The sequence below is a fragment of the Callionymus lyra genome, chromosome 1, assembly GCF_982586985.1.
Source record: "Callionymus lyra chromosome 1, fCalLyr1.hap1.1, whole genome shotgun sequence".
NCBI classification, from domain to species: Eukaryota; Metazoa; Chordata; class Actinopteri; order Syngnathiformes; family Callionymidae; genus Callionymus; species Callionymus lyra.
Genome location: NC_141818.1, coordinates 39,945,147 through 39,970,185, shown reverse-complemented (window position 1 = coordinate 39,970,185; position 25,039 = coordinate 39,945,147). Strand labels below are relative to the sequence as shown.

The 25,039-nt window shown below is 40.8% G+C and overlaps 1 protein-coding gene across 5 annotated transcripts in view; it reads left to right on the top strand.

Annotated features, from left to right (window-relative positions):
• The window catches only part of bnc2 (basonuclin zinc finger protein 2), a 167,575-nt gene that overhangs the window by 126,742 nt on the left and 15,794 nt on the right, over positions 1 to 25,039 (top strand). For all 5 annotated transcript variants that reach the window (XM_087807350.1, XM_087807342.1, XM_087807373.1 and 2 more), the window contains 2 exons: positions 1,582 to 1,684; positions 3,938 to 4,173. In XM_087807350.1, the coding sequence (XP_087663476.1) occupies positions 1,582 to 1,684; positions 3,938 to 4,173 (339 nt within the window). The remainder of the gene's footprint in view (positions 1 to 1,581; positions 1,685 to 3,937; positions 4,174 to 25,039) is intronic.

The window sequence follows — 25,039 nt, the reverse complement described above, 5'->3', positions numbered from 1 at the left end:
CCCAGATTTGAGGGAACAAGAGAAGATCATCGATTATCAGTCGGTGGTTAAGAATCACCTGTTGGTGGACGCTTGTGTTTCTGTGTGACCTCAACGTTGAAAGATGGTGGTTGTGTCTCCAAAGGTCGTAGATTTGCCAGTGATCATAAGCAGACGGGGGTCCTGTGGGGAGTGCCCTAAAAGGAATGCACTCTACGCATGCTTCCTCGGATTAGAACCTCTGCTTCATGTCTGCTGAGAACTGACACTGAGGCTCCGCAGGGTTCGACTCCCTCGTACCTGCCGGGATTAAAAATGCAAGGCGTGAATTTGTGGCAGAAATCGTGTAATTTCGTCTATAATCTGGGATTATCCCGTGTTGACTCTGACGCCTCCTTCAGCAGGGGGGGGGGGGGGCGTGTCACATGATATTTGTAGTCCTCAACGATCTCTTGACCTCAGTTGTTTGTATGTGATCGACCGAGTCTGGTGTTTTGGCTCATCAGGACTTTGACCCTGTGAACTTTTGGGCGGCGGTACAGTCACAGACCCCCGGGGGGAACACAATGACTTAACTAAGTTAAGATATAGAAAGTATTCGCTGATGAAGATGCTTTGTTGTGAATCCAGTCAGTGAACAAAATTGACTAAACTTTTAGACAAGAGCAGATTTGTTTTCATTGTAAAAAAAAAAAAGTACGTGTTAAACTATAAAACAAAATATTATTTTGCGGGTCGATTAAAGTGATTTCAACATGAGGGATATGACCAAAATATTTAGATTGAAATGTATTGTTGTTTAAAAAATAAAAAAAATAGAATAAATTACAACTTATAGCACCGATACAACTCCTGTGTTATATGCAGTAATTCATTATATTTTATTTATTTTAAAACACTATATATTTATTAATAATAAAATAGAATACATTTCAACCTCAATCAACATTTTATAAAACTTTTTTTTGTTGTGTGGCAATTTCTTTATAGTGATTTTGTATACACATATATATATATATATATATATATATATATATATATATATATATTGTGATTTAGAATAAATAAAATAGAATAAATTACAACATATAACACAGATACAACCGCTGTGTTATATGTTGTAATTCATTATATTTTATTTATTTTAAAACACAATATATATATATATATATATATATATATATATATATTGTATACATACGTAAAGTGTTGAAGCTTTAAGTAGATAAATAATGGAAGTGAAAACTTGTTGTCATGTAATAAATTCATGTTTGAAGTAATTTTTTCACGTTTCTTCATCTTTTAAGTCTCTTTGAGTTTGTAAGTAATTCTTCAAAACACTTTACTGATGGATCGATATTAGAAAACGTCTGGGAGTTTTGGTTTCCTAATACCTGCTCATCACAGATTTATAGTTCACAGCTGCGTCTCTCCTCCTCATCTACGGGACGTCGCGCTACCTTTCGTGCATCTCTCAGTTGTGGGAGAGTTTTCTGCTGCTAACTCTGTATTATTTATGTCAAAATAAAAAGTCTCTCGTTTGACTGAAAGTGTTGTTGAAGTGAAGTTATGACTGACTGTCTCTCTCTCTGAACCCTGCAGGCCATCCGTTGCACTCTGGTGAACTGCACATGTGAGTGTTTCCAGCCAGGAAAGATTCACCTACGAACATGTGACCAGTGCAAGCACGGCTGGGTGGCTCATGGTAAGAACATCTCGCGGTCAGATTGATGGCGACGATAAAACATATCACGTTGAATCAAAACCTTGAAGGAAGGTCGCTCTTGAATTGACTCTTTGTTTCCAGTTTTTTTTTAAAAACAAACAGAAAAAAATAAATCTGCAAATCATAATGATTTGAGGAAGCAGCAACACTATTAAATAAATTATCTCAACTAAAAGTAAACGATTACAAATGATTATGAGCACTTTAAGTAGATAAAGTGTCGCAAAAAAATGCCATATAATGAGAAAAAACATGTTTTAAGTTAAGAAAATACATACAAAAAATACGACAGAGTCGTGAGAGAAATATATTTAATCAAATAACATCTTTTTATGTTTTATTTATATGGTATTTTTGTTCTTATATATTTATTCTTGATTTCTGAGCAACATGCTTCTCTTAAATGTGACACAACATGAAAAAGAAGTGTTTAAATTACTTCATAAATAAAATACCTAATTGGCAAATTTAATTTAAAACAATGTATTTTTAGAAATGTTAACAAACACAAAAATGAGTTCACAAGATCAAAAAATATTCTGTAAATTCACAAAAAAAAGCTAAAAAATGTTTACCATATTTACAATCCAGATAAAAATAGATTATAAACTCAAAATTAAACAACCTTTGATCATTTGATCTGATCCCAGACTTGCTTCAGTCGGCAGAAACCAACAAGCGACTTCCAATTATCAGTCAAATGTGCGACAGTTGTTTTTCTCTTTCTCACCATTAAAAAGTTTGCTGCAGTCTAAGCAATATGTTAAAAAAAAAAGCAAGAAGAAGAAGAAGAAGAAAGAGGACAGGGAAAACACCCCACCTCATGTGTTTGGGTGTAAGAAGAAGAAGAAAAAGATGGCAGGAAAGTACAAAGAAGGAGGAGGGCGAGAAGATAAAAGAAAACACCTGTTTGGCTCACGTCTGCACCAGAACCGGGCCCTGGGCCCTTCAGCAAATCGCACAGGACCCCATTGACTATTTTTTAATCTCTCCCTCTGAACTGTCAAGCACCCATCCCTTCTCTCCCCCACTTTTCATTTCATGTCGGCATTGGCAGGGACTCTGACAAGCAGTTCTTCATATTTTATTATGTTCGTGTCTGGCTGTGCCGTGTTGTCAGGCCAAGAGAAGAAGAAGAGGGGGAAAAAAAAAAAACGTCCCAGGATCAGAGAGAGACCTTACCAGGTGTCACCCAGACAGACAAAGGAGGGAGGGAAAGGGAGGGAGGAGAAAGCCTGTGTGGAAGGAAAAAAAAAGAGAGAGACCCGGGCCAGGTGTCACCCATACTTGTGCAACTTTTTTCTTTTTTGCCCTGAGCTTCGCCTTGTAGGTACCTGCTGACCCTTCTGCCTCGACATGTTTGTGACGGCGTCCAAGCGTGAAGAGGCAGCAGATAAAACCCTCAAGATGTCTCGTTAAAAAAAGATATATATTTAACACGAGTCTCAACTTTTATATCCTATAAACACACAAATGACAATTTTACATCAACACTTGTTAACGTTCAAGTTTTGCTCATTCTTGGAAAACGTTTTTTTCTTCAAGATTATTTGAATTTTGAGTTTTAATTCACCTTCACCCTCATGTCGACCAAGGCTTGATGACAGCCACTTTGATATGACAGCCACTTTCTTCTTCCTCTTTGTCTAAAAGACACTTAAAAAAACACATGTCGCACAAAATCCCAGTGTAGTAAGTAGACACTCTAAGTTTTCACAAGACTGTTTATTGTCCTGTAGCATGTTAGCCATTTAGCTTCTGCTACAAACATGTAATCGATAATTATAAGTTTACTAATAATACTTTTTAATATACTATACAATGCTATAATAATAAAACAAAAAAAATCTGAACAAAAATGTTAAAGCTTCAATAGAAGATCGACGTTATGGATTGGTTTTTTATCTCTTTAGGTGATTCCACAAATCAGCAATTACCAGTTGTTTTTTTTTAATAGATATTCATTTAAAACACATTTTTAACAGTTAATAGTCACAGGGTGGAGGTTAAGATTAACCAATATCAGCTTAAAAAAATGCATCCACTTCTGTGGGAACTTCCTGCTTGAGATCTTGGCTCCTGCAGGGGTTTGAGAGTGCATATTTATATATAAAATGACATTTTTAAGAGTTTTTATGCTTAAAGCAAACTGCTTTTGAGAGTGTCCTCTACATTAACGCTATTGTTGTGTTTGTCTCTCCCTCTGTGTGTGTCGTGCGGTCGTCCTCCCAGCTCTGGACAAGCTCAGCACCCAGCACCTGTACCACCCCACCCAGGTGGAGATCGTCCAGTCCAACGTGGTGTTCGACATCAGCAGCCTGATGCTCTACGGGACCCAGGCCGTCCCCGTCCGACTCAAGATCCTCCTGGACCGCCTCTTCTCCGTGCTGAAGCAGGAAGAAGTGCTGCACATCCTGCACGGTCTGGGCTGGACCCTCCGAGACTATGTCCGGGGCTACATACTGCAGGTCAGCGCCGCACACACACTCTCTCTCGCCCCCCTCCCCCCCCCCCCCCCCACGACACATGTAACGCATCAGGCGGTTCCAAAACCTGTGACCGCCTGTTCCTGTTCCACAAGTGCGTTTACCTGCAATTTTCCACAATTTTCGTAAAGTGGGGATAATGTCCTTTGCACTTTACTTCTACACAAAGTGTGTCTAGAAAAATACGGCAGTTATTTTAAGGGTGTTTTCGTCACAACAGAAACAATCTTGACCACTTCAGTCCCGAACCCGCTCTCTCTCTCCCTCTCTTTCCCGGTCTGTGTCAACCGTTTCTTAAGAACAACAGAGGGAGGAAAGTGGAAGGAAAATGTCACTCCATAAACTTCCTCCCCCCCCTTCTCTCGTCCACCTATAATTGCAGTCAGACACGTTTCCCAATCAAACGCGCTGAGGTCTCGGCGTTGAAACCCAAACCAAAAGATTTTCCTGAATGAATTAGTTAAGAGCAAGTTGAACATGTGTATGTGGTTTTCCTCGCCTGTTCGCCGACGTGTGTGTGTGATTTGTGCACATGTGTGCTTATCTGCTTGCTTATATGGTTTAGTCTTGCAGGAGTGTAAGTGGAACAGCATGGTGCGGAGAGAGAGCGAGCTTCTGTGAGGGAATTCTCTTAAGGACATTTTTTACTTTTGCACGTACGAAAGATTTGACTTGAAGAAACCCACAACTAAAACAAAATCTGTTTTGTATTTATCATCAGGAATAAAGAATGTAGGTTCGTATTATTAAAGGTCTGAAGAGAAAAAAAATGAAAAGAAGAGGATGATATGAAAAACAATCCAAAAAATTCAGGTGGATTCTGGGCTTCACAATGAAATCATCTTTATTTAATTCGTATTAAATAGGAAATTATTCCTATTTAATACGAATTAAATATGGTATACATGTCATAAAAATGGATATATTTGAATTTTCGTGAGGGTTAAGACAAACACATCCATCCATTATATTTATATATATATATATATACACATATATATACATATATAAATGGTAATAACATAAAATTCAGGAATGAATACGTTACACTATTCCTTTATTCATACACTTTTTTTTGTCACTAATAGCTTCAGGACTGATTTTATATTCATAATATTTTATACTTATGGCTTCAAAAAATGAAAATAGAAACAAGAAATGGACATTTTATATATATACTGTATATTTATAGATATAGATATATATAAATAACAAAATTCAGGAATTAATTCATTCATTTATACACTTTTTTCACTCATAGCTTCAAGACAGTTTTAATATTCAGGAGGTTTTGTACTAATGGCTTAAAAAAAAAATGAAGAAATGTTTCCACTGGTCTTCACTGCTTCTGTCTATCAGCTGGTTCTAATAGCCTGCTGTGAGCGCTGCTACTCAACCAGCCCGCCTCATGTCACGCTACCGGTTAAATCCTCTAGACCTACTAAGACGGTGCTCAAAGGGTGTGTGTGTGTGTGGTGAGGGGTGGGGGGGGGTACAGCAAGTCACTTAAGGACAGTAAGTAGTCATTGTACGGCCCTATTAGTCTGTAAGTAGCTATGAAATTCAATCATCTCGCCCTGAACCCTTGGGGCAGCAATTCATGTCACAGCCGCTTCCCCGCCGCCTCGCCGTTAAACGGGGGGCTGAACGAGGACAGAGCGGCGCGGGGTGATGGATTATGTTATCTTTCGCACGCCGGCGTCAACACGCGCCGCTTAATGGTAAATAAATGTCGCTTTCATCTCAGATTCAAGTCCATTTTTCACGCTGTAAATAAACGTTTACGACCGTGATATGAAGCTTCACTCGTTCTGTTCGTCCAACAGTGAGTGGTTTTCCTCAACATGTCAACTTATGATGCTAAATATTGAAGGGACAGAAATGGCAGGACATCCAGCACGGTAGTACCTGATGAACAATTAGAAGAAATATTCAAAAGAAAACCAGCATCATCTGAAAAGTTAAAGAAGCATGACAATCATAAGTGAAAGAAACTGCATTTTTAATGACAGAAAAACAAATCAGTGTCACATAAAAAATGTTAAACCTCCATGAGAATCTTTTTTTTCTCCAAAGTTTGAAGATCTGCCACGTAACATGCTGTCTTGATGTGCTGTGAACTCACCGTTGCTCTCCATCATAAACCATCATCTGGTTTGATTCTCATCTCTCTGCTCCCTCCTGTCCTTTCTCAGCAAGCCGGGCCAAACGCAGACCCCGTTTTTTTTTGTTTTGTTTTGTAGAAGCCAGCAACGCAAGACAAAATACGCTGACCTCATCGCTTTACATTTAAGGCGAAAGATGTCAATAGTGACTCCTCGTCGTTTAAAATAATTGTGAGCAATTACCCTGACACCGATTGTCAGAACCGTAGTCTTTTATTTCCCTTCTTGTGACTCCCTTTTAATCTATAATGGCCCCAATTTAGACCTTTACATGTACTTATTGTAACTGTCGACTGCTATTAACATAAATATATATAATGATAATAATAATAATAATGTGAATATTGCTGTTTTGTTTTTACTTTATTTATCCATGTTGTTCCATGATGTTTTTTTGTTCATGGCTGTCAATAATTGGATTCTATTGGTCCATATTCTGTGGTTGTTTGAATCAAAAGATCCCCACAAAGAGTATTGATTGTAAATCAAGTTAATATCAGTCAATAACGGAGGCAGCAGAAGCTAACGTGTGACTAAACATGTGGACCTCCTGCAGTTCACCTGTAATGGATTGAACAAACGCACCGAGATGGATCGATGGTACGAAAGAGCTTGACGGCTTATCAGCCGGCCGGACTTTAGATGCGTTAAGAAAAAGGGAATTACAGGCAGCGCCAATGACTATTAAAAGGAAACGATTCTGTATTTCCCCCGCCAGTTTTATTTATCCATGAAGGACTTTTTTTTTGTTGACCCTCAGGCCCTGAAACTGCTTTCAGATGTCATCAGAGTCCACCGGCACAGCAGGAGTCACTTATGATCCCCTCATTCAAACACGCATGATGAGGTATCACATGACATTACTAACCCCCCCCAACACACACCCCCCTAAAAAAAAAAATGACGTTATTATGTCTGGATGTTTTTGGATTCTGAGTAAACACGTTTTTCCAGACGTTTCTGAAAATATCTGCTTGTCATCAGATGTTTAAGTATTTCTTTCAAAGTATTTTAATGAACCTCCGCCATGTCCCTTTACCGCTGTCTGGCATGTAAGACACACCGCGAGAAAATTGTCCTGAAAAACCCGGCGAAAAGTTCAGCCAACACAAAAAAATGGTCGGTCGGTTCACTGCACCTAAGAGAAGTGAAATTTCAGATTTCAGGGAAAAAGAAAGTGAAGCTACTTTGAAAGTATGTTTGAGAGAAACCAAAAAGTATTTTGGTTTGTTCATTAAACCAGATCTACGTGGGGAGTCGTACTGCTGTGCTGCAAACCTAAGGTTCAGGGGCCAACTACAGCCCTCGATTAAATGTGGTACGGTCCGCGAAATCATACCAAGAGTTATCTAATTCAGAAGTAAAAATATAAAGCATCTTTATCTTCTTCAGGCTAAACACAAAACTGAGAACTAAGTCATGGACAGACAGAAAAACATCATCAGTATTATTCATATTACATGTATATTTCTTTGTGTATTTTACATTCCCGGTTGAAGAAGAACAGTGCCCGCCTGGACTTGTGCAAAGGCCCTCCTCTAGCTATTTCATAAACACAAGTTTTTTTCATTTTCATTTTGACGCTAGTTTCCTGCTGCTAGCCTACTGTGAGTCTCATTGTGAAAATGGTTGACGGTGCGAAGTGCAGTGTCTTCACTTCTGCCCTTGTTTTCTAGACTCTTTAGAATGACGCCTCTGTTGTGAGGTGAAGTGGGCGGCTTTGCTAAGGTGGATCTCAGTTAAAAAACTAATAAGAAGCTTACATCAATTAACCTTTTCTTAGAACCGGAGTACTTGTGGCGACAGGGGTGATAGGTTGTTGTCTATGGGCTTCTATTAGATGAAGTGCAGGCCTAGCGAAGGGACTCCATCTTTGAACAATGTCAGATGGTTAAGACGTGAATGTCATCACGACAAATGTATAAAGCTTTTGATTTTATTGTTAAGCTGGAACAGACTTTTAGAACAATAGCGAATACGATTTAACAAACATGCCCCGAAGTGAAACCACAAGATTTAAAAACAACAGCATCACATGATTTCGAATGTAGATCCGACGGCTGCGTCTCGACAATAGTTTACCTCTGAGAATGCTTTAGCAAAAAAAAGTCGACAGCAGAGATGTCTGACCTTACATATGTAATCTTGTCAAACGACGTCTATAAACTCATCACTCTCTGTTGCCGTTCCGCGATGATACAAGTTAATGTGCCGTGTTTGGTTCTAAAGGCGTTACCGTGTTTATCTCACGTATTTGTCCAAAGACAGTCCAAGGCAAAATGTGCAAAACAAAGACGTGTTTATTTGGTATCAGACTTCTTCTGCCCTTCAATCTGGCAGGCGATTAAGCTCCAACTCTCCAGACCTTCATCCTTTTGGAATTATCCCTTCGCCTCTCTCTCTCTCTCCCACCGTTGCTGTTTCCACACAGACCCCGACCAGATGCCCCCATTCCAGCCATCCACGGCCTGTCACTCCTCGGTTTGATACAGACAGATGGAATTGCTATCAGCGCTGGCTCCTCCGTCTCCCACACATACACTGTCTATTCTGTCTTCCTCTTCTGTATCCCTTACCCAAGTGAAAAAGAAGTGGAGAGAGAGAGAGAGAGAGAGAAAGCGAGTGGAAAGTAAGAGAGGGGTCTGGGGGTGGGGGGGGGGAAGGCGGGGGCCCGGTCTTTTTGCAGCCAACATATGGGCCAAAGCCCAGGATTTTCCTGAGCGACATTCTCAGTAATGTTCTGTCCTTGTAGAACATTGGGCTGCCTCCGCTTTTATGAGATGCGGTTTTCCTGACTCCACACAGCTTCCAGGAGACCCAGATGGAACCGCTAACAACTCCCACCACCACCACGCAACCACACATGCACACACACACACACACACACATACTGTACACACATAAACAGTCTTAACCCTAATTGCACACACACGCGGCAGGAATGCTTATTCAAACTATCAGGCGCACACACACACACACACACACACACAGCCAAAGAAAATTGAGTCCAAAAAGCCCTCCAGTATGGGCTTTGTTTCACTTGTACATGACCAGACACAAGGAAACGCTAAAATGATTAATTCACGAGCTTATGCTTATTTAGTAAATACAGCATTTCTCTAATGGGCAGTGACGTTAAAGTCAAATGTATTTATGCAGCACAACACAAGTTCGGGATAAGTCACTATCGCAGGCTCTGGAACTGGAAGATCGCCACTAAGTTCACATGTTTTCACCAATTAAGTACAGAAACTTTTGTCCTCCTTGTAAAATAGTTTTTTCTCTTCTTGAGGCGTGTCAGAAAGATTTTTCTTTTTCTTTGCGTCTCCTTTCTTATGTCATTTGATTACGATTTGTTTGGCTGTACGCCAACAGGGTCAAGAGAACTACAATTTTTTTTTAAAGTCGCTTATGACAAGTACAAGTTTTCTTTTTGTGGTTCATGACCTTGTTTTTGTTTGACTTTTAGTGGGTGAATGTAAAAATATTCACTCATCTGAAGGTCAGTGCAAGTGAAGAAACTTTGCAAAATAAATAAACGACCAGAACTTTTCAATGCTGCTCATTTTTTTGTGTTTCACTTTAAGAATTATATTTATAAATTGATACATTTGAAATTTCTTTCATAGCTAAATCAGGCGACAAGTGGCACTAGTGGTTTTCAAATTATCTTGGAAGAAAAGTCTCTTCTCTACAGAGAATGATAAAGAAAAACACTAGAGGATTTATAGAAGTAGATCTTACGTGTGGTTCGCTTTTCACTGCATTAATGTGGTGAGGTGAGCGTACAACTATAAAACTATAAAAGTGATTATGGATAAATGTTTTTATTTGTATTCATTACCTGATAAATTCCAAGAATACAATTTTTATCTAATAAATATGTCAAAATGATTGTTTTAATTCCTTTTTTACCGTTAATTTAGTCATTTTCTTGTCATATTTAGTCAGTTTATAATCCACCAAAACGATCCTCTTTTCAAAATGTTCTAAAATATTATTAGTTATCAAGTTTTGAGTTATTTTGCCCATCATAAAATCACCTACTTCCATGGCAGAAACATTTTAATGTATTGAATCACATTTAATTGTCTATAGAGTCAGTGTCAGTGTAAGTCATGTGTTTTGATCGCTCAAAGTAAGAAGCCATGAACGCACCACTCCTCTCCGCCGATTTAAATTATGTTTTCGTATCTTTCCTTCGCTCCATCTCCCTCCTCCCCTCGTATTTTCTTACTTTTTGTCATCTGTGAAGGTCACTACATCCCTTGATCCTCGCCCCCAGAGAAACTTCCATTTTAGGTAGTCAAAGTCGGTAGAAAAACATTTTTTTGGACGGGATCCCCTTCTTCAATCCTGTACATACGGCACACTTGTAACCTCTATTTTCCTTCTGTCCTCCTCTACACCCTGCATCACCTCCCCCCGTCTCTCAGAACCTGTTTTCTGTTATCACTACTTAATGCCTCACCCTGGGAGCTGGACGGGAGAGAAAGCATTCTCTTAAGGTGGAAATTCTTCCTTCATATGGTTATGATTTGGCGGCGAGGTCAGGCTGGATTTCTGCTAGAAGGCATCGGGTTTGTAGTGTTCTGTCCGGACTGGACTCCAAGCACATCAAAGACGGCCAGTGTTCTGAATCAAGGTGATTCTAGCCCTGCGTCAGTTCACACCAAAAATATCACCACGGCGCACTTTCAACATGAGAAAGAATCTCTTTAAACATCTCGCATCAAAACCAAACAACAACATCAGAGACGCCCTGGAGTCACTTTTCTCACACTTAGCCAGCGCCTTGTTCGAGTCTTGCCCGAGCTAAATCCTCCGTCCCTCGCCTCGAAATCCTCAGAGCCTCAAATGAATCCAAGCTGCAGCAGCAAGGTTATGAGCAGGTTACACAGTATACAGGAATTTGTCAAATAATTCCCTTTATATTGAAAATTGAGCTTTTTTTTTTCTCTACCCATGAAGGCCTCACAGGATGGACGGAACCATCTTCAGTTAAACAATATTATAATACAGGAAATGTATTTGCAGCTGAATTATATCTACATTTCTAGATAAACTTTTCAAGTTTCTCTTCATTTCAAGCAACATTAGCACAAAGTTAGCTTCAAAACTTCAACAATCACTGATTTTGATTCAAAGAACGGCTAAAAAAAGAGCCGCCAGAAATTGAAATACCAGAATTTGACAGCCTAAATGAATGTAACTTCCACTGCGGGCCAAAGATCGTGATAAACTACCGATGGATTTAGATATTTCTCTGGTGTAATTGCAGCACATGTGGACGTCCCTTCAACGCATCCATTTCATGCCTGGTGGCCACATGCAGGTTTGAAAGACGGACTCATGGTCACGTTTAGACATCATGAATATTCAGTTGCCATGTGGATCTTCACTTGAGTTTCTAATCTGATTGGAGCCGGCGTGCTGGGAAAACGGGGAAGATGGGAAAATGATATGTTTAACATGAGCGATGAAGTCTCGGGGTCCCCCCCCACCCCACCTCCGGGAGCTCAGGGAGGTTTTGATCACGCTATGATGCTCCACACAGGATATCATCGCCACCTTTCTTACTCGGTTCCCTTTTTTAAATTCCCATGACAGAGCGGACTTCAAAGCCCAGAAGCCGATCCTACAGCTTAATGCGAGATGCGGGTTTGATTCGCTGGCTGCGTCTCTTCCCAGGCCCCCCCACCCCCCCCCAAAACCCCCTCTTCAGCTCTGGAGCATTTTACCTAGACACTGGTTTCTCCTGGATTTATCTTGGACCTGACTTTCATAGGTTTTAATGATCATCGTCAGTAACAAATATATTTAATTCCAACGCTCTTCGAATTGATTTACATTATTTGGTTTTCAAAAACAATTTTTTTCAACAGCCAGAGAAATATAAAATACAAAATATATAGAAAATATAGGAATATATCTTGAATATCTTTCTTAAAAAGTGTATTAAGAAGTGCAAGTCACTTGACTGAGATCTGAATTTTTGTATGTATAATGTATAATGTAGAATATACAATTTGTTATTAGGGAAATACATGATTATAAATAATAATATATATATTTTTAAAGGTTTAAAGACATGTTTTATTACAATTACTTAGAGGAAACTGTTACATCAAAAAACACATCTTATTAAAATGTTTTTTTTACAATAGCTGTATTAATTCCACATAAATGATATTTTTTAATATCATTTATGTGGAAATAATACAGATATTGTAAAAAAAAAAAACCTAAAAAAAACCCCATTCCTGTTATAGCTAGTTTTCTGAATTTTTGGGGGATAAGTTAGGATTTTGAAATCCACATGTATGGCATCTCACTGCTGCCCAACTACTATACCATACTATACTATCCAATACATACTATACTATACTATAAACTACTATATTAAAAGTACAGCTAACTGTTGAACATTGATCCGCTGTGATGTAAGTTAAATTTTGGGTGAAAAAACCCAACATATTTTGTCTCCATCCATAAAATAAAGAGTAAATACAGTTGTTACTTGTTGTAAATACTTGTTGTGTCTCCTAACAAGAGATGTTCCGAGTATTCTGCTTCTCCAGAGCTCTTCCTTTCAAACAGTGTTATAATTATCTCCTCAAACAAAAAAATGTCTCTCTTCATGTCAGCATCCCTCATTCCGTAACATCCCGCTTCATAAGTTATAATATCCTGTCTGGTCCGCTCCGGGAGGAGGAAATGGCTTCTGAAGTGGCTTCTTTTTTTATTTTTTTATTTCAGAGGCTTGCCACATTTGTTGTTGCGGAGGGAAATTGAATTTTACTTCAAGGTCAGCGACACTAATGACGGTGTGGGAAGGTGTTGATGTTGTGTAGCGCTGGTTTGTCTTACAGCATCCCAACCTCATCGATCCGCGCGCAGCATTCAAGTCCTGCATTGATTGTCGCAGCGAGTCGTTCGTCCAGGCGGTGGAAATCACTGCCGCCGTGTGATTTGAGAGACTCTCTCTCTCGAGGGTCTTTTATCGGCAACACACGGAATATTTATTGGAACATGACAGCAAACAGTGCGAGAATGCAAGCACCTGCATCCGTGCAAAGTCATTTGAAAATCGCCCTAAATATTGCTCGACAAACGCCCTCCTCTGTCGTCCGCCGGTCAACATGGTCGCCGTTGTTTAAAGCCTACCGTTCGAGAAATAAACCCCATGAGGAGCCCAACGTAGATGAAGAAGGTTAATGCTCTCCACTTGGAGGGTCACGGTTTTTAATCACACCCTAGTTTCTCAGCCCCGTGCATGCAGCGGCGTTATTTATGGGCGGGTGCCCTGTGGTGTGAGCGAATGTGTGTCACTTCCCGCGCAAATGGAAACATTTAGACGCCGAAGTGAGTCCTGAGGTGTAAGCTGCTGAAGCTCTCACTCATAAAGTAGCGGGGAGGCAGCCCTGTGGAGGAAACGAGCGAGGCGGGCTCGAGAAGGGAGAGGAGACTTTTTTTTTTCGCGAAAACCAGAGGACCTCACACAAACTACACCGCCACAGATCGGGAGCGCCAACGTCCGACACAGGGTCTTGTTTTTGGCCGTAAGCGTGTTGTCCCGAATATCTGTGGTGGTGTCGGCGAAAATTGGCGCGAGAAAGGGAAACTGCTTCCTGTCACGTGACACCTGTTTAACCCTTTTGTTGAGGATTGTAACTAAACGGTTACGGTCCTCACGGTTGCCCCGGCGCCCAAACACAGACCATAATCACTTCAAATGCGTCCATAATTCAGGATATTTTCTTTTCTTTCTTGGAGGCTTGATCTTGATACAAACTAATTGTAAGTCTCATAGTAATAATCTCACTAATTTAGTGTATCTTAACCCTTCTGTTATCTATATTACACGATGGGAGTGAGACTGTGTTGGTTACCACAGGGTCACTGTGACCCGAAGGCCCCAAAAAATAATTGTTTGCCAGTTGTGTCCAATTTAAAAACATGTTTTTACACGATTAACCATCATGTTCCCTCAGGGTCAATGTGACCCGAATGTGTTTGCGGTATCCCTTGTGTTTTCGATTGGGTCAAGGTGAACAAGGGATACCGCAAACACATTCGGGGCACATTGACCCTGAGATAACATGAGGGTTAATCGTGTAAAAACATGTTTTAGAGGGTTAAATGGCATCACTCATCTGGAAAAAACATGTTTTTAAATTGGACACAGGCCACATAAATATACATGTGTATAATTGTAGTAGTTAACAGGTTAAATGAGAAACTCGTGGGGCTCAAACTAGTAGAGCTTGTCGAGTCAAATGGCGAAAAGCTTCCTCACTTTGGTTATCCTGACATGTTGTGCATGAGTGACTTTATTAGGCAGGACGACCTGTCGGGCAGGTGTGAGGAAGTAATAACCCGCTCTGAACTCTTGTTAGTCTGGCATGATTTCACCGCCGACTGACACGTCTCGAAACAGGCAACACCCTCCTTTTAAAAACTCTTATCTGTCATTTTATTAATGAAAGCAACATCTAAAACTTGCTCTCAGTATAATGGGAAAACTTGGAATATACCACAGTAGCAAGAATGAAAAGAAAGTTGGATACCAACAAGTCAAACTATGTTGTAAATATAACCTTAAAAACTTTATTTTTTCTCTTATACATTTTGTTTATCGACTCTCAAATACAAAATTTTGTCAGAAAAACAATGGAAAGATTATTATGATATAATTGTAGATATTTATTAATGATAATCTACTTTAGATAGCAGATTAAACATCCCTTTATATGTTTGTATATATGTTTATTCACGTCTGTTTTACCGTAAAGAACAGTAGCTAGCAATAGCTTTGTGTTGGCGGTCCTTGACAAACGTTTTTTTTAAATACTAATATATTTTTTTTGCTGGTTCTTTATTGGAAGAAATACACGACTCGGGTAGAAAAAAAAAGTCTTAAGAAGGCCAAAAAACTTCAGTGTCTTGGCTGCTATTAATACGAACATTCGCTGCAAGGTTAAATATGTTTGCCGTTTGTTTGTTTGTTTTCATTCCCAGCCATGCCAATAAACAATCAGTGCATTAAGTGGCGCACAAATGGGATCAATTCATTCAGTTTTTTGCAGATGAGTGCAGAAAACGAGGCGTGAAGCAGCCGCTCTCTGCCTTTGGAGGGGCTAATTAGGACCCCATTACAGGCCGTCCCAGCATGGTGCTCGTCTGATTGTTTATTAGAATTTCACTAAGGTGAAGCAGGGCGAGGAAGAGAGAAAGAAAAAGGGGACTAATAGTAGTAATAAATGAATAAATGGATACCGAGCAGATGCACATACACACACGCAGCATTACTGGATGCCAGCCCCTGGGCCTCCTACAAAAAAAACGAGAAAAAAAAAAGCTCTTGTAAAAAGTGAGGGAAAAGAAAATTTCAACCGGCGCGCTGCATATGTTTGGCTTGGTTCTGTTAAAGACTAGTCTTATTAAATGAGTAAGTGGGTGAGAGCGGGGACCACCGAGCGAGACGAGCTGTCACCGGCACACTGGGGTAAACAGGATGTGATACCCGACCGTCAGTGACACGTCCAGGTACTACAGGTCAAAATATGTTTTCGGAGCAAGACGGTTGCTGGTTGGCTTCCAGTTTACTTCGGGTACTGCAGTTTTTCTCCAAAAATATACTGTCATTTTAAGAATCAGAATTACTTGAACAAAACATTGAAATCAGATCTGGTTTAGAGAGACAGTAACAACAGAGTTTAAAGGTCTGTCCGATTATTTCTGAAGCACAAAGGTATTACTTAAATATATATTTGTTGCTCCAAAGGTCTTCATTAGACACACAAACTTGAATGAGTTATTATTCTCAAGGTCAATGGTGGTGGTTATTCCTTCAGAGACCAGTTGCTGGCATGAAGAAATATTAGTAATATAATAGTATAATTTTAAAGCATACTTTATCGCCTCTGAGTCCTGAATAAGGAAATCAACAGTCGAAACTCAATAAATGAATGGATGAAAATGAAACTATTTAGCTGCTAGATTCTGCAAAAAAAAAAAAAAAAGTATATATATATATATGTATATATATATATATATATATAATATATCATTCTATAGTGACTTCACTGTGGGACCAAACCACTTACGCACACACACAAATAGAAGTTGGAAATGGTTGGATTTAAATGGATTTATTTTAGCTAATTTTGAAAATAATTAGAATATTTGAGTGTACAAAAAAATGTAATTCAGATAAATATTTGTTATGCATACACTCAAATAACCTGATTAGACTATCTGCTAAAAACATTATTTCAATTAAACTATATTTTAAAATATTAAAATATTTTTTAAGTGCATGGATTTATGTTAATGTTATCTGTTAAGAAAATGTGAAAATAAAATTACAAATATTAAAGAATTCAACCACAAGAAAAGCATTTTTCCCTTAAAAAAAATGGATTCAAACAATTATTTGTTTAGTGAATGAATCAAACACATGAACTCACTTCTCAACATGATCCTTCACTAACAAGGTTTTTATGATCCAACTCTTGAAGAACATTAGGAGAGAAGCTGAGGTGAAAAGTTGTGATCGCTGTTCCTCCGTCATAAAGAAGTTACTTTAGATACATAGTTTTCAAAGGTGATAGTAACTATCTGACCGACACATTAAGGAACCCATCGAAAAAAAACAAAAAAAAAACGATTTGCTTTTCCTGTGAGTGAGACTTTCTCTCATCTCCAGGATCTGAGGCCAGCAGCAGTTTAGTGCTAGGCACAGCCTTATCACAGCCCACGTGCACTCTCCTCGCGCACAAACACACACACACAATGACATTCTTTGCACGCCCGTGCACGTGGAACCACCTCGTTGCAGGACCCGCGCAATGATTTCGCTCGGCGTGTAAACAAAGATAAGAGAAGGAACGCTCAGTGCGAGGCCCCGAGAGGCACCGAGCTATTACTGCGAGACCACAGTCGCGTGGCTGGGTGTGCACGTCTTGTCGTGCCGTGCGATGCGAGGCTTCAGGTCCGTGGCTTGTTGCAGTTATTTGTCCGTGTGTTTGTTCTGGAACAGGACGACGCGTTACGAGGCGTTTCTCCGGCGCTTCCCGAAACGCCGTCTTCACAGCCCCATCTCGGGCAGAAATGACTTCGAGCCTTCGAAGCGGATCGCTCAACGACGTGTCGAAGCCACTGACAGTTCGACAATGACTCGCTCGCACACCCGGGTCTCACTTTAAGCGCCGACATCGCACCTTTTCGCGGGGGCCTCATTAGGAAGACGAGGGTTATCTGCCTTGAACTTGATCCCTGACAAAAAGAATCCAGCCCGCTGAGGTGACAACGTACAAAGCGTTTTCCTACTTTTTTTGGGAAGCTGACAAAACTAATTACAGTGCTGGCAAAAAAAGTTGGGGATCAGTCCCAGATCAAGTCGCCTTAGCGCCGTGAGCCCCTCTACACCGACACCCGAGGGGAAGACACTTTGCTGGATTTCCCGCAAGGTTTCTTCCTCTCGACAGGGAACAGTTTCCGCACATCAACGAAGCGGCGCGATGACCTCATCAGCCACTTCCAACTGCCTGGCTGTTATCAGAGCGTCCGGCACCTTCTCCCTTTATGGGAATGTTTTCGCTAATCTCGCTACCGGCCTCAACTTTTTAAGTTGAAACAGGTGTTGTGCTCATAATGCAATCTAGCATTAGTGAAAGCACCTCGGTCCTCAAAGAGTGTTTTTCTTTGCAGATTCCTTTCTTGGCTTCCAGGCCTGCGTCTCCTGCTTATGGGGACTCCAGTCAGTGTTTTTTTTAAATATATATTTAAATATAAATCACAGGCCGCCTCAACGTGCCCTCCTGTAGAGATTGATATGGTAATTCCATCCAAGTCTTCACTGTTCATACATGTTAGCAAATTTAAAGTGTTGTTTATTTTCCAAAATTGTAAATAGAAGAACACGGTTTGGTAATAAATGGCTATTAGTGTAGCTCAATTTTGAAAGTTTGACCCACAATTTCAGGGTCATTCGTGCATACAAAAATGGATTGTGACCCTGGTCTAGAAAGGCGCTTTTCAAATAACTAATAATTACTTACTTGGATGTTCTATGGAACAGATGCAACACTAATAGACTCAGGGACTCATTCATTCCTCGTGTTATTAGACTGTTTGATTCTGAGTTTGGGGACAGGAGTGAAAAGATGATATTCCATGTTAATCTTTGTATCCTTTTATTTGTGTTATTTATCTTTTATTTTTGTTCTGTATCCTTAGATTTTGTCTAGATCTATTTATCTAAAATAAATATCACTCAAAGAAGTTTTCTTAACTCTACTCCTTTTCAATCTATATAAAAAAGCTTAGATGATACAAGCGCGGTAAAAAAAAAAAGGATAAAATAAACTTCAAAATGTACTGCAGAAACGTAGGAGCCGACTTAATTGATTCAGACGTAAACATAGAAAAAATATATCACAATTATTATGATTTCGATATCATTTCATTGTGATTGTAATACTCTTAAACAATTCCTATGTATTTAGAAAGTTAATCATCTTTAAAAGTAATGATTAGCATTTTGCTAAGCTAAACTAACACCACTCAAACATCAATAATTTAATTTAAAAGTTTTTTATCAATTAATGTATCAATGGTAATGTCTGTTTTCTAATCTAGAGTAACCACTAGTCAGGTCAGACGATGCAGTATTCAACAAATAAAGAAAGACAAAGTTCCAAACCTGAACAATCAACAGTCATTTACAAACTCACCTCTCCTCCTCCGTCTTTATACAACACCCCTTCTTCTTCCCTTTATCTCTAACCTTCTCACACACACACATCAGAGCGGTGATTTACGGTCATACACTGCGAGCCACGTCCATGCTCGCGTGTGCGCGTGTGTTCACATGCGCGTCTGGGGAACCAGCCGCGGCCACATCAAATACACCGGAGCAGCACTCCTGCGAGACATTACCCCATCCATTCTCTTTCCCCCCGTAGCGTTCCAGTAGGGGGAAAGGAGTCAACATTTCAGAACCTTAAAAAAAATTAATAAATAAAAGGAGAGGCAGACTACATCTGGCACAATGTCCGTACTTATAGTTTCCAAGTATGTGTCTGGGGAGTAGATCTGGTGGGACGGAGTCTGTGTCGGCTTGGAAGCAGTAGAAACGGATGTCACGTTGGAAATTTATACGGTGCGGTTCAGGGAGCAACGGCTGTAAATTGACAAGTGATGCTTGTGAGCAACGTTACCCGTGTGTTTCCCTTTCTAATATTCCCCCCTTTTCTTTTCTTTTTTTTGTCTCATCTTTTCTTCTCCGGGCATGGCCGCCGCTCTTACATCTGTGCTCGCCTGAAGCATTATTATTAACGGGTGAGAGATAGTAAAATAAGCCAGGAGACAGAAGAGGGGAAAAAGGTAGATCCACCGAGAAATGTGGGAGAACATTTTGCTTTGAAACTTTGGCACAACTCAGCGACTGATGAGAAAAACATGCAGTAAATGTTCGTCTCAAAGCCTTGTTTTAATAAAAAACAGAGAATCTGCAGAGTAAAGTTCACACATCATTTTTAAGATTATAATAATCAGAAGATACTTTTTGAGGATTATTGAAAAACTAAAATTTGTTCAGTTTTCACTTGATTGGGAGTGACACTCATTTATTAAAATTATATTCGTAAAGCAACATCAAGAAGAACAACAAACTACTGGACTGAATGATAGATATGAAAATAATGTATAATATAATAGCAAAAACATTTATATCGATTTTTAAGTTGCATATAAATATGTGTAAATTACTATTACTTTCTTTTTATTTCCCTAGTTTCAGAAATAAAGAGCAAACAATATCAATGACTAGCACTTTTTTACTTACTTAAGTTTGACTTGACTCTCAGGAACATATGGAACAATAAAAGAAGGAACAATTACTATAAATACATGCTAAGAAATGTATTTGAAGACATTTCTGTGACAATTTCACTTTCAGTTTTACGGAATAATCAGAAGAAATGTTACCGCTTTTACACCAGACTAAGTATATTTTAAATGATAACACTTGAATTGACTTGGTGGACTTTGTTTGGCCTCTTGAGTTTGTCATGTGTTATCGAAGAGGAGCAGTTACCAGAACTACAGAGTTGTCTTTCAATGACTGATGACAAAAAAGATACAACAAAATAATGGTGTGTTAGTAGCCGGTGTCGGCTCCAGAACACCCGTTAAAGAAACTAAGATAACCGAACAGATTTAAACTCTTCTTGATCCTGGGTTTATCTATAATAAATGTGCCAGAGAGCAAGTATCCGCGCGTCGCTCTGATCGAATCATTCTACTGTATAAATGTCTCTAATGGCAGCACTCTTTTTAATAATGCAGGACCCTTTTACACTGTCGCTGCTGGTCCCAGCGGACGCTCTAAAATGACACTCGAGCCACTCGTGTCACGGCGACACAGACGGAAGGAGGGAAAGTGAAACGTTACAGGATCGTGATACGACGCCGTTAAAAAAAAAAAGGAGGCAGGAAAGCGGATCTGGACCAAACGGATTCAGTGACACGCCTCGGACGGATGACGGGAGGGGGTGAAAAATAGGTCTCACTGGTTAGACACTACACTTATCCTAGCATATTAGCTGATAATCTACTTTTAATATTACAAAAAATAGGTAGAAAAATACATTTATGTGTCTTTAAAAGTTTACCCGACTTAACGTCTTCGTAGTCGACCTTTGTCAGTCAATAATTCCAGACGCACACACACACAAAAAAAATCACATCTGCCCTGACAGTGTTGTGACATCTCTGTGTTGTTGCACAGGAAGCTCCACATCTGGGCCTTTTTTTCCCGGGGAAGGAGATCTGAAGCCTCGCACAAATGGCTTCGGATGATGATCAGCGGAATGATGAGAGCGGAGTTGTCATGCACATGTGCGATATGTCACAGGCCGAAAACCCGTCAGCCTCGGGGGCGCCCATGCTGACGCCCCCCCACCCCCTTCGGGGGGTGACAACGTGATAATACGGGTGCATTATACTGTAACACCAGCGCGCCACGGTACATGTCACTTACTTGAACCTGTCTCTTCTCATCTGCGCACCCTCCCTTTTTCTTTTTTTTCGCCCATTAACCCCGGCTGTGCTCGCCCGTGGGACCGCGGGTGCTAATTAGCGCAGGGAAATATGTCTACAACGCATGCACAGTGTGCAAACACACTCAGGATGTGGCGCTGTTAACAAGAGGTTCTTTGCCGTGCGAGCTGCGAATGAAAGGCCCGTCTGCCGCTGCGTTTCATCTGCATTCGGAACGTGTTGGCAACCGCGGGGTTAATCCCGGCAGATGACAGTTAGAAAGACAGTTAATTCCTTTCACGCCGACGCCCTTTCATCCAGGAAACTGCTCACTTTTTTGGGGGGGATTAAGACCCGTTACCTCGCAAGTCGAGCCGTTCTTAAGTTGACGGGGAACAATTACATCCTTCCAGGAGGCAAATGATCGTCAAGACGTGAAAGTTTCCTCATTTATCGCAGGTCCGGCTAATTATACATGTTTGCAAATTTAAAGTGTTGTTTATTTCCCAAAATTGTAAATAGAAGAACACGGTTTGGTAATAAATGGCTATTCTTGTAGCTTAATTTTGACAATTTGACCCACAATTCCAGGGTCATTCGTGCATACAAAAATGGATTGTGACCCTGGTCTAGAAAGGCGCTTTACAAATAACTATTACTTACTTACTTTCATGTTCTATGGAACAGATGCAACACTAATCGACTCAGGGACTCATTCATTCCTCGTGTTATTAGATTGTTTATTTCTGAGTTTGGGGACAGGAGTGAAAAGATGATATTCCATGGTAATATTTGTATCCTTTAATTGTGTTAAGGGGAGTTGGAGGGTCCCTCGCACGGACATCTCGAGAAATTATTTCGGCTACAGCGAAGTAGAAAAAAAAAAGTCTGTATCACCTGCTGTTGGGATCGACACAGACTTGTAAGACAGTTGTTACAGCGAACCTTGGGAGAACCGGAGACGGAATAAAGAGGGACAAGCAAGATGTGTCAAGGGGGGGTTTAAAGGGGTGCGGGTTGGAGAGGCAAAACCAGCGGGTGGACACGCCAAAGACAGAGTATTTAAGAGCACTTGAGTGCCAGCGTGGATGTAGTCACTTCTCCCAAAGGGACACCACCGGGCCCCACAGCACCAATGCATGATTTCTCACTTTGGCAAGCAGCACTCTCACAGTCGCCCTCTCTCCGCCCGTTCTCTGGCTGTGACTGCACGCTTCACCAGCTCCATCATTCCCTTTCATTCACTCCGACTCCAGGAGAGTGTGCGCACACACACACACACACACACACACGCAATTTGACCCATTTGCCCCCCTGCCACGGTTAGTAAATAATTCCATTGTGAGGACCATTAGCAGCATCTCAAGGGTTAAGAGGGGAGATATACAGACGGTCAAATGGGTGATTAGACAATAAGAAGATGAAATGTCTACTATTGTTTTGTTGCCTTTTCTATCACAGAGCTCACATTACCTCGGCGGCTAATTCGTACGCCTAACGACTTTTTATTTGCTCCGCTTCTTCTTCTCCAGAGCCGACCTTAATGTGGAGATGAAGGCGTTCACACACACGTATGACACACAGTGACACACACATGGAAGTAGGTAGATAATCTCAGCGAGCATCCCATCAGAACCACCGGGTCCTAAGAAGGAATGGGCAACAGACCAAACAGCGGGGTGTCCTTAAGTCCTAGTACCGTGGGACTGTACTTGAGAGGAAGTCTTAATGGTCGCTTTGGTGTTGATGGTAAAATGAGGAGGTGAGGAGGACAAGTGTAGGAAAGGTGTATGATCAAGATTGGTTAAGGTGGAGGACGGGTATTTGGAGAGAGGTTGATGGTTAAGCCAACCACTAATGTAATGGTTGTTGTCTTTGTTAACCAGCCATGGGCCGGATAGTGATCACAATTCCATGCTGGCTCAGGACGGCTCCCCTCGGTGTTGGTGGAGTTCAGGTCCCTGATGTAGTCCAGGGCTGACTCTGACCCGCCTCGTAAAAGTGATTCAAACTACTTATTTCTTACTGGTAAAGTCTGTAACTCATGCTCACACTTATTGACCCTTTAAACACGGTTGAGTCTATGAGGCTTTGGTGGCGAAAGAGCTGAGCTAAAAGGGTATCAACTGTTCAATCGGAAGTGTTCTACCGTACAAGCTATAGGAAGGGACCAACCGAGCTCATCTGTATCGGTCAGGTCTATCTTTGAGAGAGAGCGGAGGTGGCCCAGTATCAGGGTGTGTTCTGAACTCTTGTAAAACTCTTAAATAACAGAAACAACTCTGTATAATTTCTTCCAATGTGTTGTTTTCTCCATCACCCTCAGTTCTGCAGTCAAACCCCAAGATCTCGCTGCACCTCGGTCAGAACGTACCACAGAAAGTAAAAAAAAAACGATGAGGGAAAATGCTTCCACGCTTCATCTTTATCTAGATGTGTGTGTTACTTGTGTGTTTATCCGTCAGGGTCGAGAAAGTTAGTTGTTTACCAGCTGTGGGTCTGCTTTATTTACCAATAAAGATTTCACTTTAATGATCCTTTTCTTCTCGGGCAGACGCGTTTGTTTTGTGGCACAACATGCTCGACGTATGATAGTTATACATCCCATTAATTATTAAAGCGCTGTGTGCATAGCTGAGGGCCAGATGTAGTGGGTGTGAAAAATCACTGATCAATACACGGAGTTCAGTGCTAACCTGATTCCTAATTACGCCCCCGACTGACCACACACTCACCTCCTCTCCCACCATTTTTTTTTGTTTTGTTTTTCTTCCATTCCAGCCGCATCCCACTCGTCCTCCGTCAGCCGCGCACACGAGTACAAAACAAAATCAATGCGTTCTCACATTAACACGTAGCAACGCTAGGTGGACAGACTTAAGGCCTTTAACCCGAGGACCTTTGCCCCCCCCCCCCCCCCCCCCCCCTTCCAGTTGATCAATATACTGAAGAAAAACATTAACATCTCACTAGGCTTTCTCACCTCTTTTTTTTTACTTATTGTTTACCCAGAGCCGTTTTTTTTTTTTTCATTCTCCGAAGTGGAACCTCGATGCCCCCGCTGGCCACAGTGAGACCCGGTTTAAAGGCTATTACTGCGACTTCCAGCCTAACAAGATGCAGACACAAACTTGGACATTAGCTAATCTATACTTATTACATCGGGGTCCCACTCAGAGCCTTGTAATTCATATGGAGAGACGTATTAGCGCGACGTATTAAGCTCGCAACAGGTCCACAAGGTGAGAGGCAGCACTGACACCAAATTGACTTAAAGCCTCGCGGGACAGTGTAAGGCATGGCGGCCGGCTAGCTCCGTCTGCCTGTATTGAGTTTCTGTGATGATTGTTTAGTTTGTAGTCCTACCCATGGCAGAAGGTGAGGGGGGGGGGGCTGGTGGGAGAAGTGCTTTTGCTCATTTCGTTTGCTGACAGGAACCCTGCAGACCACAAGGTTATGGAGATCGATACAATTGCACTGCACAGGACTGTCAGGCCGGGTCAGACGCAAACACAGCAAGATTGCATTACACAGATCAGGACACGTCTTAGATGACATCAGGATCCGAATTAACGGGGAAGACGAAATAACATGTAGCGATATAATGGGGAGTGGAAACATGTCTGTTTCCCCTC